The 24,342-nt window shown below is 42.6% G+C and overlaps 1 protein-coding gene across 1 annotated transcript; it reads right to left on the bottom strand.

The window, feature by feature from the left end:
* Positions 1-9,888: 9,888 nt before the first annotated feature.
* Positions 9,889-16,135, bottom strand: LOC117520453 (histone H2A-beta, sperm-like). The gene is made up of 2 exons (XM_034181800.1): positions 15,999-16,135; positions 9,889-10,093 (listed from the first exon to the last, which is right to left on the bottom strand). Exons 1-2 carry the CDS (start codon positions 16,133-16,135, stop codon positions 9,889-9,891), a joined length of 342 nt encoding a protein of 113 aa, XP_034037691.1.
* Between the last annotated feature and the right edge of the window lie 8,207 nt (positions 16,136-24,342).

Below are 24,342 nucleotides of genomic sequence, written 5' to 3' on the forward strand. Positions count from 1 at the left end.
CTTGACAGCTGTATTTTCCAAAATATAAATCACAGTGTTTTTTTGTTTTTCTTCACTAGTTTGGGGGTCCTGCAGCTTATACTCCAGTAAGACTTATATACCAAAAATCATACAAACAATGCAGCATCTGCAGTGATTGCGGTCGCTGTATCGGACCGTTTGTGGTGAAGAAAGAGCTGAGTAGGGGGGCAAAGCTCTTGATGTACCGATCGATCTACGTTCCGATCCTCACCTATGGTCATGAGATTTGGCTCATGACTGAAGAACGAGATCGCGAGTACAAGTGGCTGAGATGAGTTTCCTCTGCAGGGTGGCTGGGCGTTCCCCTTAGAGATAGGGTGAGGAGCTCGGTCACTCGGGAATCGAGCCGCTGCTCCTCCACGTCGAAAGGAGTCAGTTGAGGTGGCTCGGGCATCATTTTCCGGATGCCCCCGGATGCCTCGCTGGAGAGGTGTTCCGGGCACGTCCCATTGGGAGGAGGCCCCGGGAAGACCCAGGACACGCTGGAGGGACTACATCTCTCGGCTGGCTTGGGAACACCTTGGGGTTCCCCTGGAGGAGCTGGGGGAGGTGTGTGTGGATTGGGAGGTCTGGGCGGCTTTGCTTGAGCTGCTGACCCCGCGACCCGACTCTGGATAAAGCGGAAGAAAATGGATGGATGGATGGATGGATGGATGGAACACAATTTACCTATGGCTTTCCCAGGAATCAACACACAAAACAAAAGACATTCCAATAATAAAAGTATATGATAACAGTGCACAAAAATCCTAAAAAAAGCTGATTAAGAGAAAAAACAAACAAACAAACAATCAATTAGACTTTTAGTGTAGTGTTTCCAACAATAGTAGTTGTGCGCACATCCAAACCTGATTAGGCCAGGTGAAGGATAATCAAGAATAGTAGACAAAAAAAAAGAAAGAAAATCCGCGCACTGGTAGAGCTCCCAAAATCTTTAATTGACCAAAAGCAACATTTCGACCATGAGGTCTTATTTGCCTGAAGAAGACCTCAGGGTCGAAACGTTGCTTTTGGTCAAATAAGATTTTGGGAGCTCTACTGGTGTGTGGATTTTCTTTCTTTTTTAGTCAAACTACATCAAAATACATACAATATGTCATCCATCATGTTTATTTATCCATCTTGATTATATTTGGGATTCAAAGGTTGACCCCAGGGAAACGCTGTACAAAAAATGTGTGACTTGTACTCCAGAGTGACTTGTATTTCCATTTCAAGAGGCATTTATGACAGGCACAACTTACTCTTAAGTGCCACATACTCCGGAAAATACGGGAACTCTTACTGGGCCTAAGGACCATTTCTTCACAGAATTGTGTGGACAATCCATGTACCACTTTAGACATCTTGTTGTTAGGTGGTCTGACGCCAATCACATAAACGCCACCCTCCACCATCGAGAAGGTAACCAATAAATGAGATATTATCTCTGCTTCTGAGAGCCAGCAGCAAGAAGCTGATTCTCCACCGTAGTAGAGTGTAGTGGGAGTGACTCACATGGTGTATAAGTGAAGGGAGCTGATTTCCATTTCCTCACCGGATAAAACATGTCCTCTGTTAAAAAAAGAAAAAAAGTCTCAAATGTTTACCAGAACTGCAGTCACAACTTTGGTAGCAATGTGTAAAAAGTCCATTCCTCTGGCTCAAGAATTCCTTCATGTGCAGTTCCTCGAATATCCACTTGAAGCTGGCTTCAAAAAACAGTTGATCAATGTGCACCATCATAGTAGATGTTGACATTGCAACAGAAATAAACATGTTCACAGCTTGCCTCCTACAAAAAAATGGCCTTGTCTCTGCAACTATACTTTCATGACAGCTGTACAGGAGTGTTACAATAACTCATGAATTTAAACAGTTTTATGATATAGTGGGACAGAAGTTTGGACATAGCTGATTTGAGTGACATCTAAGTGTTTGCCAAACCCCTACCAACCCACGAGTTGTGTATAGGGTTGCCAACCATCCCTTGAAAAAACATAATTGTCCTGTATTTGGAAGCTGAAATACACATCTTGTATTGAACCAGTAAGGGATGCACTTTGTCCGTGTATTTCTATGAGAAATCAAACATAGACACTATATAATTATTTATTTATTTATTATTTTATTTATTATATTTATTTATTTATTTAATTTCATTTATATAGCACCAAATCACAACAACGACGCTTCAAGGTGCTTCACACACAAGTAATGTCTAACCTTACTAACCCCCAAGAGCAAGCACAGAGGTGACAGTGGTAAGGAAAAACTCTCGCTGATGATTTGAGGAAGAAACCCTCAAGCAGACTTGACTCAAAGGGGTGACCTCTGCTTGGACTATGCTACCGACACAACTGACAAAACAATTTACAAAATTAATATATGGGGAAATTTGTCAGTGCACAGGATGGGAGGGTTGCAGAAGCAGACACCACTCCCATCTCTGGATGGAGCCGCACCTCAAACAGAGAGAAAAACAGAATCAGGCATCGGAAAGTCAATAAATACAGTATAATTTGTCAGCATTAAGCAACAACAACAACAAAAAACAAGAAATACTAACGTGATTGCTGGCCACTAGCCCTAAGCTTCACTAAAACACACAGACTTTAGATAAGATTGAGGCCATGGCCCGCACCATTTCCTAATAAAATAAATTTAAAAGGGTAAAAAGCATAGTAACATACTATGCCGTAAAGGAGCTTGAATCTGTGGCTTCCGTTTATTCTTCTCTACAAGAGGTCAAGACAGAATTCAGACTACTAGAGCAAGAATTTAGCCGAAGAAGCTTCTGCGATTTGAAGCGAAACGTCCCTCGCATCAAGCAACCCAGGTCAGTCGAGGATTCAAGCTTCTCTACTATGGAAACCATTTGGACAACTGAGAGCCTTCACCGAAATACTATGCCAGTATGCTAGCCATATAAAAGGGAAAATAAGTGCATCTTAAGTCTGCACTTGAAAGTCTCCACAGAATCTGACAGTTTTATTGATGCCAGGAGATCATTCAACACAAAACAGGTGCACGATAAGAGAAAGCCTGTGACCTGCAGGCTTTTTATTCACCCTAAGGACCCAAAGTAGTCCTGCACCCTGAGAAAGGCAGAGCCCAGGCCAGTACATAAGGTTTAATTAGGTCAGCTAAGTAGGGTTAGTAGCAGAACCTTAATATCTGATCTCACAGGGACAGGAAGCCAGTGAAGAGATGCCAAATGGCTGTAATGTGGACAAACATTCTGCTTCCTGTCGAAAGTCTGGCAGCAGCATTTTGAACCAATTGGAGACCCCTAAAGCTGGACTGCAGTAAACCAGAAAATAGAACATTGCTGTAGTCCAATATCTACTCAACAAAAACTATAAACGCAACACTTTTGGTTTTGCTCCATTTTGTATGAGATGAACTCAAGACTAAAACTTTTTCCACATACACAATATCACCATTTCCCTCAAATATTGTTCACAAACCAGTCTAAATCTGTGATAGTGAGCACTTCTCCTTTGCTGTGATAATCCATCCCACCTCACAGGTGTGCCATACCAAGATGCTGATTAGACACCATGATTAGTGCACAGGTGTGCCTTAGACTGCCCACAATAAAAGGCCACTCTGAAAGGTGCAGTTTTGTTTTATTGGGGGGGGATACCAGTCAGTATCCGGTGTGACCACCATTTGCCTCATGCAGTGCAACACATCTCCTTCGCATCATCCGTGAAGAGAACACCTCTCCAGTGTGCCAAACGCCAGCGAATATGAGCATTTGCCCACTCAAGTCGGTTACGACGACGAACTGGAGTCAGGTCGAGACCCCGATGAGGACGACGAGCATGCAGATGAGCTTCCCTGAGACGGTTTCTGACAGTTTGTGCAGATATTCTTTGGTTATGCAAACCAATTGTTTCAGCAGCTGTCCGAGTGGCTGGTCTCAGACGATCTTGGAGGTGAACGTGCTGGATGTGGAGGTCCTGGGCTGGTGTGGTTACACGTGGTCTGCGGTTGTGAGGCTGGTTGGATGTACTGCCAAATTCTCTGAAACGACTTTGGAGACGGCTTATGGTAGAGAAATGAACATTCAATACACGAGCAACAGCTCTGGTTGACATTCCTGCTGTCAGCATGCCAATTGCACACTCCCTCAAATCTTGCGACATCTGTGAGATTGTGCTGTGTGATAAAACTGCACCTTTCAGAGTGGCCTTTTATTGTGGGCAGTCTAAGGCACACCTGTGCACTAATCATGGTGTCTAATCAGCATCTTGATATGGCACACCTGTGAGGTGGAATGGATTATCTCAGCAAAGGAGAAGTGCTCACTATCACAGATTTAGACTGGTTTGTGAACAATATTTGAGGGAAATGGTGATATTGTGTATGTGGAAAAAGTTTTAGATCTTTGAGTTCATCTCATACAAAATGGGAGCAAAACCAAAAGTGTTGCGTTTATATTTTTGTTGAGTAGAAGAGACAAATGCATGAATCAGGGTCTCAGCATCAGCTATAGACAGGATGGGACGAATCTTTGCTATATTTCACAGATGGAAGAAAGCACTCCTCGTAATATCACTAATGTGGAGGTCAAAGGACAACGTAGGATCAAAAATTACCCCAAGGTTCCTCACTTTGTCAGTGTGATGTGTGACACACAAGCCTAGGATAAGTGTTAACTGGTCAAATTGATATAGATGTCTCACTGGACCAAGAACCATCATCTCAGTCTTATCAGAGTTTAAAAGTAGGAAATTGCTAGACATACAACTTTTCACTGATGCAAGGCAATCTTCTAAGGATTTTATGTGGATGAGATTACCACAAGTTATCGGCATGTGTACCTGAGTTTCATCTGCATAGCAATGGAAGGTAATCTCAAAACACCACAATATGTGCACAATGGGTGCCAATTAAAGGGAGAAAAGCAAGGGGCCGAAGATGGACCCCTGTGGAACCCCCAATTTCATGTCACTAATTTTAGATGTAGTGTTATTGTACAAAACACAGTGAGAACGACTGGTCAGGTACGTATGACGTAAACCATTCAAGGTCATTTCCAGTAATCCAAAAATGATTCTCCAGCCTATCGAATAGAATATGATGATCCATGGTATCATCATAAGATGTAACAGGAGCAGAACCGTAGTGGTGTCCGAATCCACTGCAAACAGAAGATCATTCACCACTTTAGTGAGAGCTGTCTCTGTGGAATGATATTTTCTAAAAGCAGACTGCAGTGGTTTTGAACCCTGCAGCTTAAACAACCGAAATATGTCCATTAATGCATTGATGGGCAGAGTAAAAGACATATAAATTCTTACCTGTAAGTTTCAGTTGGATTCATCTGAATAAATAATTCACATAAAGCGTCCTTTTTAAAAAAAAATCCAAAACAGTGTCTAAATGGTGATGAAAAGTCCCTCCGTACACAGCTGTGACGTGAGAGTTCCTCTCCCCCACTGAGTCTTGGCGATTAAATTACACCATCAGCCACAAAGAAATAAAATAAAACAATGTTAAAATTAGTCAGTTTTTTTTTTTGTCAAGTGGATGACTCATTGTAACGTCCAAAGTGAACCTGGGCTACACTACCCACAATGCTTCCTGTGCCGACCAGCCAATCACATTTTGCACTAAATGATGAAGTCATCAGCAAGAGACAGGCAGCCATTCTGCTACAAACACACAACACACGGACTAAAAAGTTAGATTTTAGGGTTTACAAATGTTTTTGACCATTAAACTTTGCTCACATTAAGCAAAAAAAACACAAGCAAAAAAAAAAAAAAAATGTTATCAGAACAAAATTTATCTGGAGATAATTGGTCCAATGATGATGTCTGTTATCGGATTAGCTGAACTGTGCCCACCACTGGGTATAACACATATAAATCATCAAGTTTACATCAAGTTACATCTTAAGACAAGTGAGGGGATGGATACATGAACATTTCCAAGACACTGATTATGTCTTGCATTTAAAGTACTGTTGTTTCGAAAATGGAGCTGACCCAAAAGGCGAAGCTCTCTGGTCAATTCCTACTCTCACCTATGGTCATGAGTGTTGGGTCATGACCGAAAGAACTAGATCGCGGGTACAAGTGGCCGAAATGGGCTTCCTGGGGAGGGTGGCTGGTGTCTCCCTTAGAGATAGGGTGAGAAGTTCGGTCATCTGTGGGGAATTCAAAGTATAGTCCCTGTTCCTTCATGTTGAGAGGAGCCAGCTGAGGTGGTTCGGCCATCTGGTAAGGGTGGCTCCTGGGTGCCTCCCAAGGGAGGGGTTCCAGGCACGTCCATCTGGGAGGAGACCCCAGGGAAGACCCAGGACTAGGTGGAGAGATTATATCTCCACACTGGCCTGGGAACGCTTCAGGATCCCCCGGTCAGAGGTGGTCAATGCGGCACAGGAAAGAGAAGTCTGGGGTCCCCTCCTGGAGCTGTTGCCCTCGCTACCCGAACTCGGAAAAGCGGTTGAAGATGAGTGAGTGATAAGTGAAAAAAACTATTTGCACTGGTACTAGAATTTTATTTTTCTACATTTGAAATGGTTTTATTTTGTTTTATACTGTTTTGAGTTAAGGAGGAGTTCTGTAAATCCACAAAGAGACATTTATGTTTTGCACTGACCTCTTCTTCTTCTTCTTTGTCTTTCAGCTGTTCCCGTAAGGGGTGGCCACAGCAGCTCAATCGTTTCCATCTCACCCTGTTCTCTGTATCTTCCTCTGTCACACCAACCACCTGCATGTCCTCCCTCAGCACATCCATAAACCTCCTCGTTGGCCTCCCTCTTCTCCTCCTGTCTGGTGGCTCCATCCTCAGCATCCTTCTCCCTATATACCCTGGGTCCATCCTCTGCACATGTCCAAACCATCTCAAACTCCCCTCTCTGACTTTGTCTCCAAACCGTTCCAGCTGAGCTGTCTCTCTGATATGTTCATTCTTATTCTTGTCCATTCTTGTCACTCCCAAAGAGAATCTTAACATCTTCAGCTCTGCCACCTCCAGCTCTGCCTTCTGTCTTTTTGTTAGTGCCACTGTCTCTAAGCCGTACAACATAGCTGGTCTCACTACTGTCTTGTAAACTTTCCCCTTCACTCTTGCTGATATTCTTTGGTCACAAATCACTCCTGCCACCGTTCTCCAACCACTCCACCCTGCCCGCACTTTCTTCTTCACCTCTCTACCACACTCTCCATTACTTTGAACAGTTGACCCCAAATATTTAAACTCATCTACTTTCACCACTTCTACTCCTTGTAACTGCACTATTCCACTGGGCTCCCTCCCATTCACACACATGTACTCAGTCTTGCTTCTACTGACTTTCATTCCCCTTCTCTCCAAAGCATATCTCCACCTCTCCAGACTAGACTCAACTTGCTCTCTACTCTCACTGCAGATCATAATGTCATCTGCAAACATCACAGTCCATGGGGATTCCTGTCTGATCTCATCCGTTAACCTGTCCATCACCACTGTGAACAAGAAAGGACTCAGAACTGATCCTTGGTGTAATCCCAACTCCACCTTGAATGAGTCTGTCATTCCGACTGCACATCTCACCGCTGTCACACTATTCTTGTACATGTCCTGCACTACCCTAACATACCTCTCTGGCAATCCAGACTTCCTCATACAATACCACAGCTCTTCTCTTGGCACCCTATCATAAGCTTTTTCTAAGTCCACAAACACACAATGTAACTCTTTCTGGCCTTCACTGTACTTCTCCAACAGTATCCTCAGAGCAAACATTGCATCTGTAGTGCTCTTTCTCGGCATGAAACCATATTGCTGCTCACAGATCTTCACCTGCTTCCTAAGCCTAGCTTCTACTACTCTTTCCCATAACTTCATGCTATGGTTGATCAACTTTATGCCTCTGTAGTTACTGCAGCTCTGCACATAACTCTTGTTCTTGAAAATAGGAACCAGTCTCCACTCCTCAGGCATCCTCTCACTTTCCAAGATTTTATTAAACAATCTCGTTAGAAATTCTCCTGCCATCTCTCCTAGACATTTCCATGCCTCCACTGGAATGTCATCTGGACCAACTGCCTTTCCACTCTTCATCCTCTTCATAGCAGCCCTCACTACTTCCTTACTAATCTCTTATACTTCCTGATTTACTCTCACCACATCATTCAGCCTTTTCTCTCGCTCATTTTCTTTATTCATCAGCTCCTCAAAATATTCCCTCCACCTTCTCAGCACACACTCCTCACTTGTCAGCATATTACCATGTGCATCTTTTACCACCCTAACCTGCTGCACATCCTTTCCAGCTTTGTCCCTTTGTCTGGCCAATCGGTACATGTCCTTTTCTCCTTCCTTACTATCCAACTTCTTGTACAGCTCACAATATGCTTTTCCTTCGCTTTTGCAACTTCTCTTTTTGCCTTACACCACATTTCCTTGTACTCCTGTCTACTTTCTTCATCTCTCTGACTATCCCAGAACTTTTTCACCAACCTCTTTCTCCTTATGCTTTCCTGGACCTCTTCATTCCACCACCAAGTCTCCTTGTCTTCCTTCCACTGTCCAGATGTCATACCCAGTACTGTCCTAGCTGTCTCCCTCACCACATCTGCAGTACTTTTCCAGTTGTCCAAAATTGCTTCCCCTCCAACCAGTGCTTCTCTCACCTGCTCGCTAAATTTCACACAACAGTCTTCCTCCTTCAGGTTCCACCATCTGATCCTTTATTGAGCTCTCACTCTCTTCTTCTTCTTCTTTACCTCTAAAGTCATCCTACAAACAACCATCCTATGCTGTCTAACGACACTCTCTCCTGCCACCACCTTACAGTCTCTGATTTCTTTTAGCTTGCATCTCATATAAAGAATGTAGTCCACCTGTGTGCACCTTCCTCCACTCTTATATGTTACCCTGTGCTCCTCCCTTTTCTTAAAGTAGGTATTCACCACAGCCATTTCCATCCTTTTTGTAAAATTAACTACCATCTGTCCTTCCCCATTCCTATCCTTGATACCATATCTACCCATTACTTCCTCATCACCTCTGTTCCCTTCACCAACATGCCCATCGAAGTCCGCTCCTATCACCACTCTTTCATGCTTGGGCACATGCTCCACCACCTCACCTAACACACTCCAGAAATCTTCTTTCTCCTTCATCTCACAACCTACCTGTGGGGCATATGCACTAATGATATTCATCATCACCCCTTCAATTTCCAACTTCACACTCATCACCCTGTCAGACACTCGCTTAACCTCCAACACACTTTTAACGTACTGTTCCTTTAAAATGACCCCAACACCATTTTTCTTCCTGTCCTCACCATGGTACAACAACTTGTACCCACCGCCGATGCTCCTGCCCTTACTTCCCTTCCACTTGGTCTCTTGCACACACAATATGTCTACTTTTCTCCTCTCCATCATATCAGCCAGCTCTCTCCCTTTACCAGTCATACTACCAACATTCAAAGTCCCCACCTCTCATTTCCACCCTTCTACTTTTCTTCTTCTCCCGCTGTTTGTGGAAACATTCTCCTCCTCTTCTTCATCATCTTCGCCCAGCAGTAGCCCAATTTCCACCGGAACCCTGTTGGGCAACAGCACCAGTGGCGAACATTGTTAACCCGGGCCCGCGACCAATCCGGTATGGAAACTCGATTCTTAGTCTGCATAGTGGGTTCGCTTGTTTACGCCGGATGCCCTTCCTGACGCAACCCTCCTCATTTATCCATGCTTGGGACTGGCACTCAGAACGTACTGGCTGCACACCCCATGTGGCTGAGTTGTGTTTGCACTGACCAAAAAAAAAAAGGTTGATCATTTTTTTGGTAAATTTTGGGGGTCTTTACCAGCTGAAAGTACAACTTTACTTGGACTTTGTGGGCTTCTCTGTGTTTTTGGGCAACAGAAAAGCCTAAATGGTTCTCTCAGGCATGCCGGCCTGAGAAATGGTCTCTCTGCCCAGCAGTTTGTTGAGTTCCTCGGCAGTGCAGCCAGCGAGCTGCAGGTGATGGGGAATAATAGGAGTCTTCTTATTGTCCCTGGCAGTGTTTTCAGCCAGCTCGAGGATTTCAGCAGTGAGATACACGAGCACAGCCCCTGAGTAAACAGGGGCTCTGTACCAGTGGCTTCCAGTGGATTGTTTGCCGTTCTGATGCTCTTCCGAACTTTACATTGTTGTATATGTTTCTTTTATTTCTATTTAGCTTTCTTCTGGTTGTTAAGTGTATCTATTGTGAATCGTATTTAACTACAGTCCTGTTGTGAATCGCTAGCGGTTAGCATTCATTAACAGTTAGCTTTTGCAAGCTAGGTCGACTCCCCTTCGCCCGCCATTACTTTTACAGCTGTTTCTTTTTTTTACTTGTGTAATACTTCTGTTAGTTTTTCAGTGTAACTACTGTGAATTTTAGGTCATTATTTTACTCCTGTGTAAATCTTAGGAGCGGCTAGCATTTTGGCTAGCAGTTATCTTGCATGAGCTAGTTCAACCCCCCCCCCCCCGTTTCTTTAGTACTTCTGTTAGTTTTTTAGTTTAACTGTTGTGAATTTTAGTGTAGTACCTCACTCTTGTGTTAATCTTAAGAGTGGTTTACCTTGTAGGAGTTTTTTTGTTTTGTTTTTTTTATAACTATTCCTACAAGTCTAATACTTATTCTACTTTTTCAGTGGAACTGCTTTGAATTTTAATTCATTTATTTTCATCTGTGTGAATCCTGTGTGAGCCTTAGGAGTGGTGAGCTTATTCATTATTGGTTAGCTTGTGCTTGCTTGGCTATACTCTTGAATTTCCTAGTGCACTACGTACACTACTTTAGCAGGGGTGGTGGCCAAGTGGTTAATGCGCTTGGTTTCAGTTCAGATGGCTCCGGGTTCAAATCCCACCCCTGCCACATTTCTCCATGTAATGTGGAGTTGTGTCAGGAAGGGCATGCGGCGTAAAACCTGTGCCAATTCAACATGCAGATCCACCTTGGATTTGCTGTGGCGACCTCGAGTGCAAACAAGGGAGCAGCCGAAGGGACTTACGACTTACTAAGTAGACTACTTTAAACCCTCCGTAAATCCTTAGTGAGGGAAGATAGGGTGGCTCTCCTAGAGAGCCGTGTCCGTAAGTTAGAACAGCTTCTTAGCTCAGTGGAGTTAGATGTTACGGGCACTCCAGATGAGGTTAGTGTTGGGCCGGCTAGCGTGCCCATTAGCATTAGCCTAGAAACACCGGCTGTGGAGGACAGCTTTCGGACTGTGGCTAGTCGGAGGAAGCCCCGCAAGGCTTGGTGCCTGGTTGCGGTACTCCAATCACAGCAAACTTTGAATCAGTTCTCCCCCTTGGATTTGCCTGATGTGAATTCTCTGAGCCCATGAGTGACTTCCACTCCTGTCTCTACAGAGATGGTAACGTTAGGAATTTACAACAGGCCACGGAGCAGGTGATGAGAGACCCTGCAAAGCTTATGACAAATGTGGGTGTGGAATCCACTTGCTTAGCGGGGAAATTAGTACACAAAATCCACTATGGTGATAGTGCAGTTTATCTGCCAGGTAGGGAAATTCAACAAGTTGAGACTGTGGCCTGCTTCCATAGACATGTCCATAAAAACCATAGAGAGACATGCTTTGCAAACTTAATACCCATTACTACATTGGATGATGTTGAAATTGAGGATGGCCGAATGGTTGTTTCAGCAATATCAAAGATTTTGTGTCTGCTACCTACAATGCATGTGCAATGTCTCAAACCTAAGCCTACTTCTAGGCATCTTATATATGTTACTCTGGAACCATCCCTAAACCCAAACAGTTCAACTGTCAACCCAACTGAGGTCCTTAGTCTGGGTCTCATTAACATAAGATCACTATCCTCAAAATCATTGTTGATTAATGATCTAATTATTGATCATCACTTAGATATATTGGGTTATGTGAACCTGGCTTAAACCTGCAGCTGTCCTCCCCTTAAATCAGGCCTGCCCACCAGCATATACATTTAGTCACATCCTCGTGATGCGAAGCAGGTGGGGGTGTTGCTCTTATTTATAAATCTAGGTTTAGCTTATTAGCTGTTGGGGTCACAAATATAACTCGTTTGAGGCATCTGATTCTCTGCTCTGCTCAGGATAATCAGCCGTATCACTTTGTCACTGTATATAGGCCTCCTGGCCCATATTCTGAATTCTTAGCTGAATGTTGTTGCATTCATCTCTAACTTGTCAACCCATGCAGATAACATTCTGATCATTAGTGACTATAACGTTCATATAATAAGCCTTCTGATCCCCTCTGCAATCATTTATGAAAATTGTGGATGCATTAGTATTTCGGCAATGCATTTTGGACTCGACGCACATTAGTGGAAATACCTTGGTTTTGGTTCTCGCATGTGGTATTGGCTGTCACGAATATTGACATCATGCCTCTTACATCAGTCATCTCTGATCACTCACTTATTAAGTTTACAGTTTTGCTGCCGTGTTTAGTGGAACAACAACCTTATATATCACTAACGGTGATGCATCAACTCCTCAACTAAGACTGAACTCGAAGATAGACTGCCTGATGTCTTAGCTTCACATTTGGCAAATACTCAATCATAGTTGACAGTCTTGTGGATAGTTTAAATTAAGTGCTCAAAACTACACTCAACATGATTGCACGCACCTGTGTTAAAACCGCGCTCCCCCCAAAACACAGTCACCTTGGTTCAATGATTACCTGCGTGACCTCAAGCATAAGGCCAGAGGTCTAAAATGGAAATGGCGTAGTTCAAAATTAGAATTATTCCACCTTGCGTAGCGTGATGCTATCGTAGACTATACGCAGGCATTACTGGCTTAAAAAGTGGACCTATTATTCCGAATTGATCAATAAAAAAAGCATAACTCAAGTTCTTGTTCAACACAGTGGAACACTTATTCATGGACAACCACCTGTAGTTCGCTCTCCTTTTACAGCACAAGATTTCCTGGATTACTTTGAGAAGAAGATGAAAGACATCAGGTTAAACATATCCCGGCATGCCTTAACCCAGCCACTACACCCTGCTATTGAGGTGGGTGCCATTACTGAGGTATTACCTAGATTTACAGAATTTGAGAGTATCTCTCTAGGCATGCTGATGAAACTCATAACGTCAACAAAAAGCACAACCTGTTTATTTGATCCTATACCAACAAAACTGTTTAAGGACCTGTGGCCCATTCTTGGGCCGACTGTGCTGGAAATTATTCATCTTTCTTTAACTTCTGGATATGTTCCTAAATGTTTCAAATCTGAAGTGATTAAACCATGACTTAAGAAACCAAATCTTGACCCTAGTGTATTGAAAAACTATCAGTCAATATCAAATCTATCATTTTGCTCTAAAAGTCTGGAAAAAGTGGTGTCACGGCAGCTCGTGGACTATCTTGCTGAGAATAATCTCTTTGAACCATTGCAGTCTGCTTTTAGAAAGTATCATTCCACAGAGACGGCTTTCAGATTGCCTTGCATCAGTGAAAAGCTGGATGTCTAGCAATTTCCTACTTTTAAACTCTGATAAGACTGAAATGATGGTTCTTGGTCCAGTGAGACATCGGCATCAATTTGACCAGTTAAGGGTTATCCTAGGCTTGTGTGTCATACATCACACTGACAAAGTGAGGAACCTTGGGATAATTTTTGATCCTACATTGTCTTTCACCTCCACATTAGAAATATTATGAGGACTGCTTTCTTCCACCTGAGAAATATAGTGAAGATTCATCCCATCCTGTCTATGGCTGATGCTGAGACCCTGATCCATGCGTTTATCTCTTCTAGATTGGACTACTGCAATGTTCTATTTTCTGGTTTACCGCAGTCCAGCATTAGGGCTCTCCAATTGGTTCAAAATGCTGCAGCCAGACTTTTGACATGAAGCAGAAAGTTTGACCACATTACACCCATTTTGGCATCTCTTCACTGGCTTCCTGTCCCAGTGAGATCAGATTTTAAGGTTCTGCTACTCGTCTATAAAATCGTTCACAGACTGACACCTCCCTACCTAGTTGACCTAATTAAACCCTACGTACCGACCCAGGCTTTGCGTTCTCAGGGAGCAGAACTACTTTGTGTCCCTAGGGTAAATAAGAAGTCTGCGGGTCACAGAGCTTTCTCTTATCGTGCCCCTGTTCTGTTGAATGATCTCCCTGCATCAATAAAACAGTCAGATTCTGTGGAGACTTTCAAGTCCAGACTTAAGACACACTTATTTTCCCTTTCGTATGGCTAGCATACTGGCATAGTATAGTTCTACGCTTTTTACTCTTTTAATTCATTTTAATTGGAAATGGAGCAGGTCGCGGCCTCAACTTTACCTAAATTCTGGGTCTTTTAGTGAAGCTTAGGGCTCGTGGCCAGTGATCACCTTAGTATTTCCTGTTTTTCTTGTTGTTTAATACCGACAAATTATACTGTATTTCTTGTCTTTCTGATCCCTGATTCTGTTTTTTTTTCTCTCTGTTTAAGGTGCAGCTCCATCCAGAGATGGGTGTGGTATTTGTGATGAAAACCCTCCTGTCCTGTGCACCAACAACATTTCTTGTATATTCATTTTGTGACTTGTTCTGTACTTTGTGTCTGTAGCATGGCCCAAGCAGAGGGTCACCACTTTGACTCTGGTCTTCTTGAGGTTTCTTACTCAGAGGGAGTTTTTCCTTACCACTGCTGCTCTGGGGGTTAAGGTGCGTTTACACATAACCAAGACGCATTACGAATGTCATTTTTCTGTCATTCGTGACACTTTACTGACATTCTTAATGTGACTTAACGCATCTGAATAGGTTTCTTAATAGTGCGTGTTGGTGCGTGATATTCTTGATATTCGTGGAGCATGTTTTTGCCTGTCAAAAAATCTTCCATGAATGACACACACCACCCTCATTTCGCCTCACGTCGTGGAGGTCGCAACTGAGGGTATTGATCCATCTTGATGAGTAGTGATCCTTAATAGAACGTGAGAACATTCGTAGTGGTTCCTGTGATGGTTCTTGGAGCCCAAACTGTCATGCGTTATTACGAAGTGACACGGAAACTGTCAAGTTTTTGACACGACTTGTAACGTGGCGTCACATTTCACTGCGCGCCACGACGAATCAGTTTTCTGTCTCATGCGCACAATTAAACTCAGCTCCAAATGTCGTTCCACAGTTCCTGCTGAAGCTCCTCAGGATGCTCCTGCAGGTGTTCCACCTGCTGTTGTAACCGATGAGTGGGAGAACGAGTCTGAGCCAGAGGAACCAGAGGAGCGAGAGGAGCCTCACGTGTAGCCAGACATCTCTGCACCTCCTCCAGTCCGGCGGAGGAAGAAGCGTGCGCACAATTAAACCCTGCTGCATCGCATTTAGTTTGATTGCTAGCACCAAGTCGGCTGAAAGTCTCATTTCAGTGCTCTTCAGCACGCTGCTGCAGGCGTTCCACCTGCTGCATGTGCCTGATGTTTGGGAAAATGCGCGAGACAAGAGCCGCATGAAGCCACACATATGGCTCTGTCCTCCTCCTCCTCTCTGTGCCACTCCATGGCACAGAGCCCAGCTATGCATGCAGTCACAAAGTTCTTCTGAAAAACTGGAGCGATCTGAATTCGGTTGGATGAATATGGGTGTGTGTGTGGAGACAATTCACCTCGTTCACAACGTGACAGAACTTAACGATGCGATGTTACGAGCAATAGCACGCAACAGCGCGCAACAGCGCGCAACAACGCGGAACACTATTCTTGACCGTGTGTAATGGTTCCTGATAATTCTCCAGCAACACATGCCATTAATTGTAATGTGTGGTAACAGGTTGCAGCAGTTCCTGAGGACACCTGATGCCTCTGCCCCGAATCATCACATTTGTGATCAGCGGCCAAGAATGTGTACTTCGTGGCATTCGTGACTTGTCGTCGTCATGTGTAAACGCAGCATTAGTACGGTTAGATCTTACTTGTGTGAAGTGCCTTGAGGCAAGTCTTTTGTGATATGGTGCTATATAAATGAAAATAAATGGAAAAAATTGGCTTTGGTCCCCACATGTTTCACATAGTTGCCCTTCCTCAGCAGACGGTGGACACGGGTTACTGGAAACTGCAATCCAGCACAGGAGGAGCTGGTCTTCGCCTTGGCTTTGGCTTTACTGTCTTTTTTGCCTCTTCTGCTCATGGTTTGGCACTCATCCTTCCCTAAGCAGCATGGTGGCTTAGTGGTGAGCACTGTTGCCTCACAGCAAGAAGGTCATGGGATCGATTCCCACCTGTGGCCTGTCTGTGTGGTGTCTGTGTGGGTTTCCTCCGAGTGCTCCAGTTGCCTCCCACATTTAAAGACTTGTAGGTTAGGGAAACTTTATAATTGCCCAGGTTTGCCTTGCAAAAGAGATCTCGATTTCAATGGGACTAACATCGTTAAATTAATTCAAAATGCTTGAAGCCATTGCATTTCCTTATGCCAATGTTATAACTGGATAGGACTTGAAACACCCTGCCCCAAATAGCTAAAATAGTGTTTATTTAAAACTGAAGAAAGATAAAGTGACGATTTTTTCACCCGGCCAGGCCCCCTGTTACGGCGGACCCAGCACATAGGTGTTCCTATTTTCATTTCAGGAAGTTGGCAACGCTCGTTGTCAACCCTATTGTGTACATCCTGACATTATTTATATGGCTTACTATGTGGTTAACTGAAGTATTAAACTATCTAAGAGGTCTGTGTTTGAGTGAAACCAGTTAAGTAATATTATCTACACTGATAATGTCACGGTTATTGAGGCTATATGCGAGGCATAATTTTTAATACCCACACCCAAGCCATCCGCTATGAGAGCCACTGTCCAGTCCAGAAAAGTATGTGTGAATCAAACATCAAAACCCAAGTTACATAGTTTCTTAAGAATTGTTTTTTGTCCAGGAGTGAAGTGCAGGATGTGGCTGTTCCATCAAACTCTTCACATTGCTGCAAGGCGGGATGCAGGTGGGTGCTTGTGGTGGAACCACTGGATGCCTGCAATTTTTCTGAGGGCTCTGCTGCCAAAGTTGTCAGATTTGGCTGCCAAGGTGTGGCTTAGTGGCCAGGTCTCAGATCCATGCAGGAAGGCTGACAGCACTGAAGCAATGTACATGTAAAGTTTTGTCCTTTGGCAAATTTGTTGGTGTTGCCGCAGGAGTGTTCACAGTGACTGCATGACTGCAGATGTCAGTTCTCGACAAGGATTAATCTTTTTTTAGGTTGCCTTTTTATGGACTGTTAAGCCAAGGTATATTACGGTGCACACAGCTCTTACAGTGGTGTGATCAAAACAGAAAGGTGAAGGATCTGGGCCATCACTAATACAGTATGCATGACCTCAGTGTTAAACCAGCTGATGCTCAGGTCAAGCTTTTTAGCTTCTTCATCAATGCGATTATGGTAGATTGAAGTTGTTCAACACATCGGCTAATAGATTGGTGTCATCTGAGTTTTCAAGATCTGGTAGGGTATATATGTCAAATGTCACTTCTGGGACATGTTTCCAGACCCTAGTCTTGAGGTTGATGACCCAGTTGAAGAGGTCTGGAGCAACAGTGCAACCCTGACTTACTCCACTGTTGATAGACAACTTTTTGGAATCTTTACCATTCACTCAAACACATACAATATTAATATTATACAATATTGCACATTTTTTGGAAGAGGGTGGTGATTTTGGGCCATGCTCTGAGGGTTTTCAGGATCTTCCACAGTGCAACACTGCAAAAACTGATATCTAAGAAAGATAAAAGACCTGTTGAAAGAAAATTTCCGTCTCACTTTTTCTTAATAAGTTTTTTCCAGCTAATATCAAGCTGTATTTACCAGTAACAAGGAAAGGCAATGGATTTCAAATCATACAAGCAAAGGAACAAGATTGTTTTCCTTATTTTAAGACAGAAGCTAATCATAAAATGGAATTCTGCATAGTGTTAGGCACATGTTGATTATTCAGTGCGTAGACATTTTGCTAGTTTTGCAAATTCTAACCAAGTACATTTATGTTACGCCATTGGCAGATTTTTTGCTTAATACAAGACATTTTGAATAGATTTTGGATTATTAGGCTTATTTTGAGAGGGACAGTTTTTGCAGTGAATGTGGCCCACCATGCATCCTCAATATGCGCTATGACTGACTTGTAATTATGATTGCAACCCTTTTTTCTTCAAACTCTTGTATGTGTATTTTTGAAGTGAATCCATAACCACACTGTGCAAGTGAACGGTTCACAACCTCTTGGAGAGATACTCTAGACTCTTGACCCCAGTAGGGTAGTCCAGACGTAGGTTTTCAGTTTCCCACAACTATTTGGACTCTGGGTTCAGCTGTTTCACAAAGCGAGATACTTTTGGGAAACCCGGCTCAAGAGCATATCACCGCAGGCTGCCAATGAAAGCCAAAGCCAAATCACAGTGTGTTAAAAGTAGGGTCTTGGGTCCTGTTGCCAATACACTGCCTGGGATGTGTATGGATTTTGGTTTTGCATCTGTGAAGCAAGAGGCAGCTGCTGATTAAGGGGTTTTATAGGCGTACTTGTAGTATGACAAATGTTTTAAGTGCATGCAGAAAACCGTGCAAGTTATACGTCTGTGTGTACACAGTGTACTGGAAGACTAGCAGCTCCCCCTCAGATTGCCAGACAGTGTTATTGCAGCTGGAACTAGTCCTCCTACTCCTCCTTTTCCACCTCTTCCTCCCCTGACTCACACTTCAGGTGCTTTCCAGCTCTCCTCCTCTCTACTTCTCCTTTTCTCAATTTACATCTGGGAGACTGTCCACCCAGTAGGTCTTTTGCCCACATTCTTGCAGCTCATGCCAGCCAGAGGATAACTGTCAATCCCACTTGGCGAGACGTAACATTGACTCCCTCATTAACCCCGCTCCCATTGGTCATTGCCATAGCAACAGCCACATTGAGCAGGCTTACCTCCTTCTTGTTTGCTATGCCAAGGAGTAATCTGAAGAAATGTTTTCCAGGTATGACCTCAAATAATGCATGTAAATGTTGTGTGTACTGTACATGTGCAAGCACATTTATCGTTATTTTTATGAGAAAATGTGCGCAGACTTGGACCTTCACATATCTGAAAAGGTATCGGCATCAGCAAACATTTCTATTGAATTGGAGAAAGAAAAGACAGAAAATTAGAAATGCACTCAGAAAGCAGACACAAACCTCCACCAAGTATGTCCATTTTAAGTTTTGATCTTGATATTGACCTTTGATCCTCATGACTTATGTGTTTCCTGATTGAAGATTGTGATTCTTTGATCTTTCTTGGTGACCGCTGAACCTGAATGTTTTTCTTGTTGATCCTTTCCATTGATCATAATGACTGACCTCGTTCCTGATCATTCATCTTTAATCTAAATTGCTGAATTTAGATCTTGATTGCTGACCTTTGATCTTGATTGATGATCCCAGATCACACACAGACACGCATCTGCAACGGCTTAGGTCACGGGGGGCTTAAGCCTATCCCAGCAGTCATAGAGCGTGAGGCAGGGTACACGCTGGGCAGGATGCCAGTCTATTGCAGGACCACATGTAGACAAAGAAACACATTCACATCCGCACGCACACCTACTGACAATTTTAAAGTTTCCAATCCACCTACCTGTGTGTCTTTGGATTGTGAGGAAGCTGGAGCACCGACAGAACCTATGCAATCATGGGGAGAACATGCAAACTCCACACAGAAAGGCCACAGGTCGGTGAATCAAACCCATGACCTTGCTGTGAGGCAACAGTGTTAACCATTAAGCCACTGCCCATATCCCAGAGTCCTGTTTTTTAATTGTTTGATCCTTTTCTTTGATTCTGATTGCTGACCTTTGATCCTGATGATTAATCATTTATCCTTATCTTTGTTTTGATTGCTAAATTTAGGTCCTGATTGGTGACCTTTGATCTTAAGTGATTACAACTGATAATTAATCTTTAATACTGATTGCTGAATTTAGAACCTGATTGCTGACCTTTTATCATTATCTTTGCCCCTGATTGCTGATCTTTAATCACAGCCTTTGACCGTAAATGTTGACCATTGATCCTGAACACTCATCTGGATCCTTTCTGCTGATCTGTGGACACTGCCAATTGTTTTTTTGCTGCCAGTTATCTGTCTGTCTTGCTTTCATCTTGTATTCAGGATCAAAGAAATCAGAATCAAGAGGCACAGCATGACCCTTGATCCTAGGTGCTGAATTAATTGGTTACAAGCTCAAAGACAGGATCCCAATAAATAGAAATATGATTAAGGGTCAAAGGAATGACACAATAAACAGTCAAAGGCACGATCATGAATCAAAGGAGCAAGAACTACCCCTTGATCTATACAAAGGCCTATGTCTCTGCCAAGTTTTGGAGATATCCTAGTGACTAACTAACTAACAAAACACAATTTTAACTTCCTTGGCTGAGTTAATAATCTGCATATAACAAAAGCAAAGACTCCTGATATGGAACCAGTCAAAAAATGGCTGTAAGTCATCTCCAATTGCTGTAATGAAACTATTCCAGCTCAAGAGTCTGTGCATGTTTCAGCAGAACATGTGTATTCTGTGTAGTTTGAAGAGTCCAGGTGCTTTTATTGCTCAAACTTATGTGCATATGGCATTACATGGAGCTGAAATGATGAAAGATTAAATCTTAACTGTGATGCTTTTCTTAAATATCTGGGGGACTTTACAGACCCTTTAGGGCCTTATGTAATTTGTAAACATGCACCCTTATTTTAAACCGCTAATTTTCCAGGAATGCCTTTTGAGGAGAAAAGCCTGATGAAGAAGCCAACATGTTTTTTTTCCTAAACCCAAACCTATACTTGAAAGCATTTATATGGAAGATTAAGATTAACCACAATCTGTTTTTTTCCCCCAGTAGAACAGCCTAGGATCTAGCCAAGTTACATATTTCCTTTCCCCGGAACACAGTTTAGAAGTTCAGAGGAGTCCTGACTGACGCACAACAGGGCAGACTGGAATGACTGCCAGAAATGTTAAGACCAGTATGAAGTTTAGAGCAGCCACAGTTGTTCCCACATAACTCAGTCAGTCCTACAGTTTGTCTTCTCATGTTAAATCACTGCTTTAGGGAAATTATAAAGGGGGGAAAAAGATGAACATCCACCGCTCAGAGACATTCTTTCGAACATTTAGTCAGCTGAATTATCTCTTAACCAACAGCCTGCATCACACTTGTCAGCTTTCCACTGAATGCCACTTACTTTTCTTTCCAAGTGCACATTTTTCCAGCTACTCAGTTTCTCTGACCTACAGTCTGACACCACCACATGGTACCAATTGACAAATCCAGAGGAAATAAAAAACACATACTTTCAAAGTCTGGAATAGGCAGTAATGTGGTCAGATTTAATAAAAAAAAATGAGACTCCTTGACCTCTGCTTTTCCTGGTGCAGCAAAAAAAACAAACAAACAAACAACAAACAAACAAAAAAAAAAAACAGGTTAGATGGCAGAACTTGCAAACCGCAAAAAAAAAAAAAAATTGTTTTGAAATGTGCAATAAAGGTATATTTTGTTTACAGCTTCAAACTCAGGCACACAGGGCCTATCTATCCTGCAAAGAAATACACAGCACACTGCAATTGTCATTGCATGTGAGCAACAGAAGCATTGTCATTTCATGACATATTTTGATGCAGTGTTGCTCAACAGTTTAAGGTAACTATGACAGAACTACTGTCATGCAATGATTAACTACTACTACTACTACTACTACTACTACTCTATAACAGCCCGTCCATCTCCAACCTCTCGAAGTAACCATCTCTCTGGTGTATGGGGCTGGAGCAGTGGTTTGCCTCGGTAGTTTTGATCCAGGACCCAAGGTTGCTCTGTGGTGTCATGGAAGCAGCAAAGCAGAAACACCAACGCATGCTCCCAGGCTTGAGTCAACTTGTTGTACTGCTACGTTATGACATGTTTTGCTAATAAAAATACTGTTTAAATACTGGCCATTTGGTATATTTGGCATGTCTGTATGTGACCATGGCAGAAATCCTAACATATTGTGTCATAGCTAAAGAACGTGACAAGCATAGTTTATATAACAGCTGAGTGGATTCCTTGTCATTTAATTGGTGGCTTGTATGTCACAGACATAGATTGTTCGTACCATTTGCCGTTGTGTTTAATTACTGTGCAATAGTTCTTCTTTAGCAATTTTGGTGCGATATGAAATGCGCTGTTGCAACGGCCCAAACCACCGCGCATGCTCACACTACCCTAACCCTACCCTAGCTAAACATGGAGGAGTTTGTTTTCTGGTGGACGATGATTTGAAGGAGCTAATTGACACTGCTGATTCTTGTAACACACAGAAAAAAGAACAAAAAAAAAAAAAAAATCCACCATGCCGTAAGCCATCTGGAGGTATGAAGAGCTGTTAGGATGAAAAGCTGGACAAATTTCTGATGCAAGTTTTCGGTGGAGTGAGGAAAGCAGATGACAGTCTGTACCAAAGTCAGTAACGGCATCTCGGACTACTGAGAACAATTTTGGACTCCTATTTAAAGTTCATGTTGGACTGTTAAGCGCCAACGACAAACATCAAAATGTAAGTCTAAGTCTATAGCAGCATAACTAAGGGATGGTTCAGGGTCACCTGATCCAGCCCTAACTATAAGCTTTAGCAAAAAGGAAAGTTTTAAAGCCTAATCTTAAAAGTAGAGAGGGTGTCTGTCTCCCTGATCCGAATTGGAGCTGGTTCCAGAGGACAGGAGCCTGAAAGCTGAAGGCTCTGCCTCCCATTTACTCTTACAAACCCTAGGAACTACAAGTAAGCCTGCAGTCTGAGAGCGAAGCGCTCTATTGGGGTGATATGGTACTATGAGGTCCCTAAGATAAGATGGGACCTGAGTATTAAAACCTTATAAGTAAGAAGAGAATTTAAATTCTATTCTAGAAATTAACAGGAAGCCAATGAAGAGAGGCCAATATGGGTGAGATATGCTCTCTCCTTCTAGTCCCTGTCAGTACTCTAGCTGCAGCATTTTGAATTAACTGAAGGCTTTTCAGGGAACTTTTAGGACAACCTGATAATAATGAATTACAATAGATCGAGCCTAGAAGAAATAAATGCATGAATTAGATTTTCAGCATCACTCTGAGACAAGACCTTTCTAATTTTAGAGATATTGTGCAAATGCAAAAAAGCAGTCCTACATATTGTTTATATGCACATTGAATGACATATCCTGATCAAAAATGACTCCAAGATTTCTCACAGTATTACTAGAGGTCAGGGTAATGCCATCCAGAGTAAGGATCTTGTTAGACACCATGTTTCTAAGATTTTGTGGGGCCAAGTACAATAACTTCAGTTTTATCTGAGTTTAAAAGCAGGAAATTAGAGGGTCATCCATGTCTTTATGTCTGTAAGACAATCCTGCAGTTTAGCTAATTGGTGTGTGTCCTCTGGCTTCATGGATAGATAAAGCTGAGTATCATCTGCGTAACAATGAAAATTTAAGCAATGCTGTCTAATAATACTGCCTAAGGGAAGCATGTATAAAGTGAATAAAATTGGTCCTAGCACAGAACCTTGTGGAACTCCATAATTAACCTTAGTCTGTGAAGAAGATTCCCCATTTACATGAACAAATTGTAATCTATTAGATAAATATGATTCAAACCACTGCAGCGCAGTTCCTTTAATACCTATGGCATGCTCTAATCTCTGTAATAAAATTTTATGGTCAACAGTATCAAAAGCAGCACTGACGTCTAACAGAACAAGCACAGAGATGAGTCCACTGTCTGAGGCCATAAGAAGATCATTTGTAACCTTCACTAATGCTGTTTCTGTACTATGATGAATTCTAAACCCTGACTGAAACGCTTCAAATAGACCATTCCTCTGCAGATGATCAGTTAGCTGTTTTACAACTACCCTTTCAAGAATTTTTGAGAGAAAAGGAAGGTTGGATATTGGCCTATAATTAGCTAAGATAGCTGGGTCAAGTGATGGCTTTTTAAGTAATGGTTTAATTACTGCCACCTTAAAAGCCTGTGGTACATAGCCAACTAATAAGACAGATTGATCATATTTAAGATCGAAGCATTAATTAATGGTAGGGCTTCCTTGAGCAGCCTGGTAGGAATGGGGTCTAATAGACATGTTGATGGTTTGGAGGAAGTAACTAATGAAAAAAAACCAGACAGAACAATCGGAGAGAAAGAGTCTAACCAAATACCGGTATCACTGAAAGCAGCCAAAGAGAACGATATGTCTTTGGGATGGTTATGTGTAATTTTTCTCTAATAGTTAAGATTTTATTAGCAAAGAAAGTCATGAAGTCATTACTAGTTAAAGTTAAAGGAATACTCGGCTCAATAG

This window comes from Thalassophryne amazonica, chromosome 1, assembly GCF_902500255.1.
Source record: "Thalassophryne amazonica chromosome 1, fThaAma1.1, whole genome shotgun sequence".
Lineage (NCBI taxonomy): Eukaryota > Metazoa > Chordata > Actinopteri > Batrachoidiformes > Batrachoididae > Thalassophryne > Thalassophryne amazonica.

Excerpts from the sequence above, each read along its gene's own strand:
- LOC117520453 (XM_034181800.1), bottom strand. The coding sequence starts at position 16,135 with ATGAGCAGAAGAGGCAAAAAAGACAGTAAAGCCAAAGCCAAGGCGAAG. Across the intron at positions 10,094-15,998 it reads TATGTGAAACATGTGGGGAC|CAGAGCCCCTGTTTACTCAG; the intron begins CAAAGCCAATTT and ends AAGCCACTGGTA.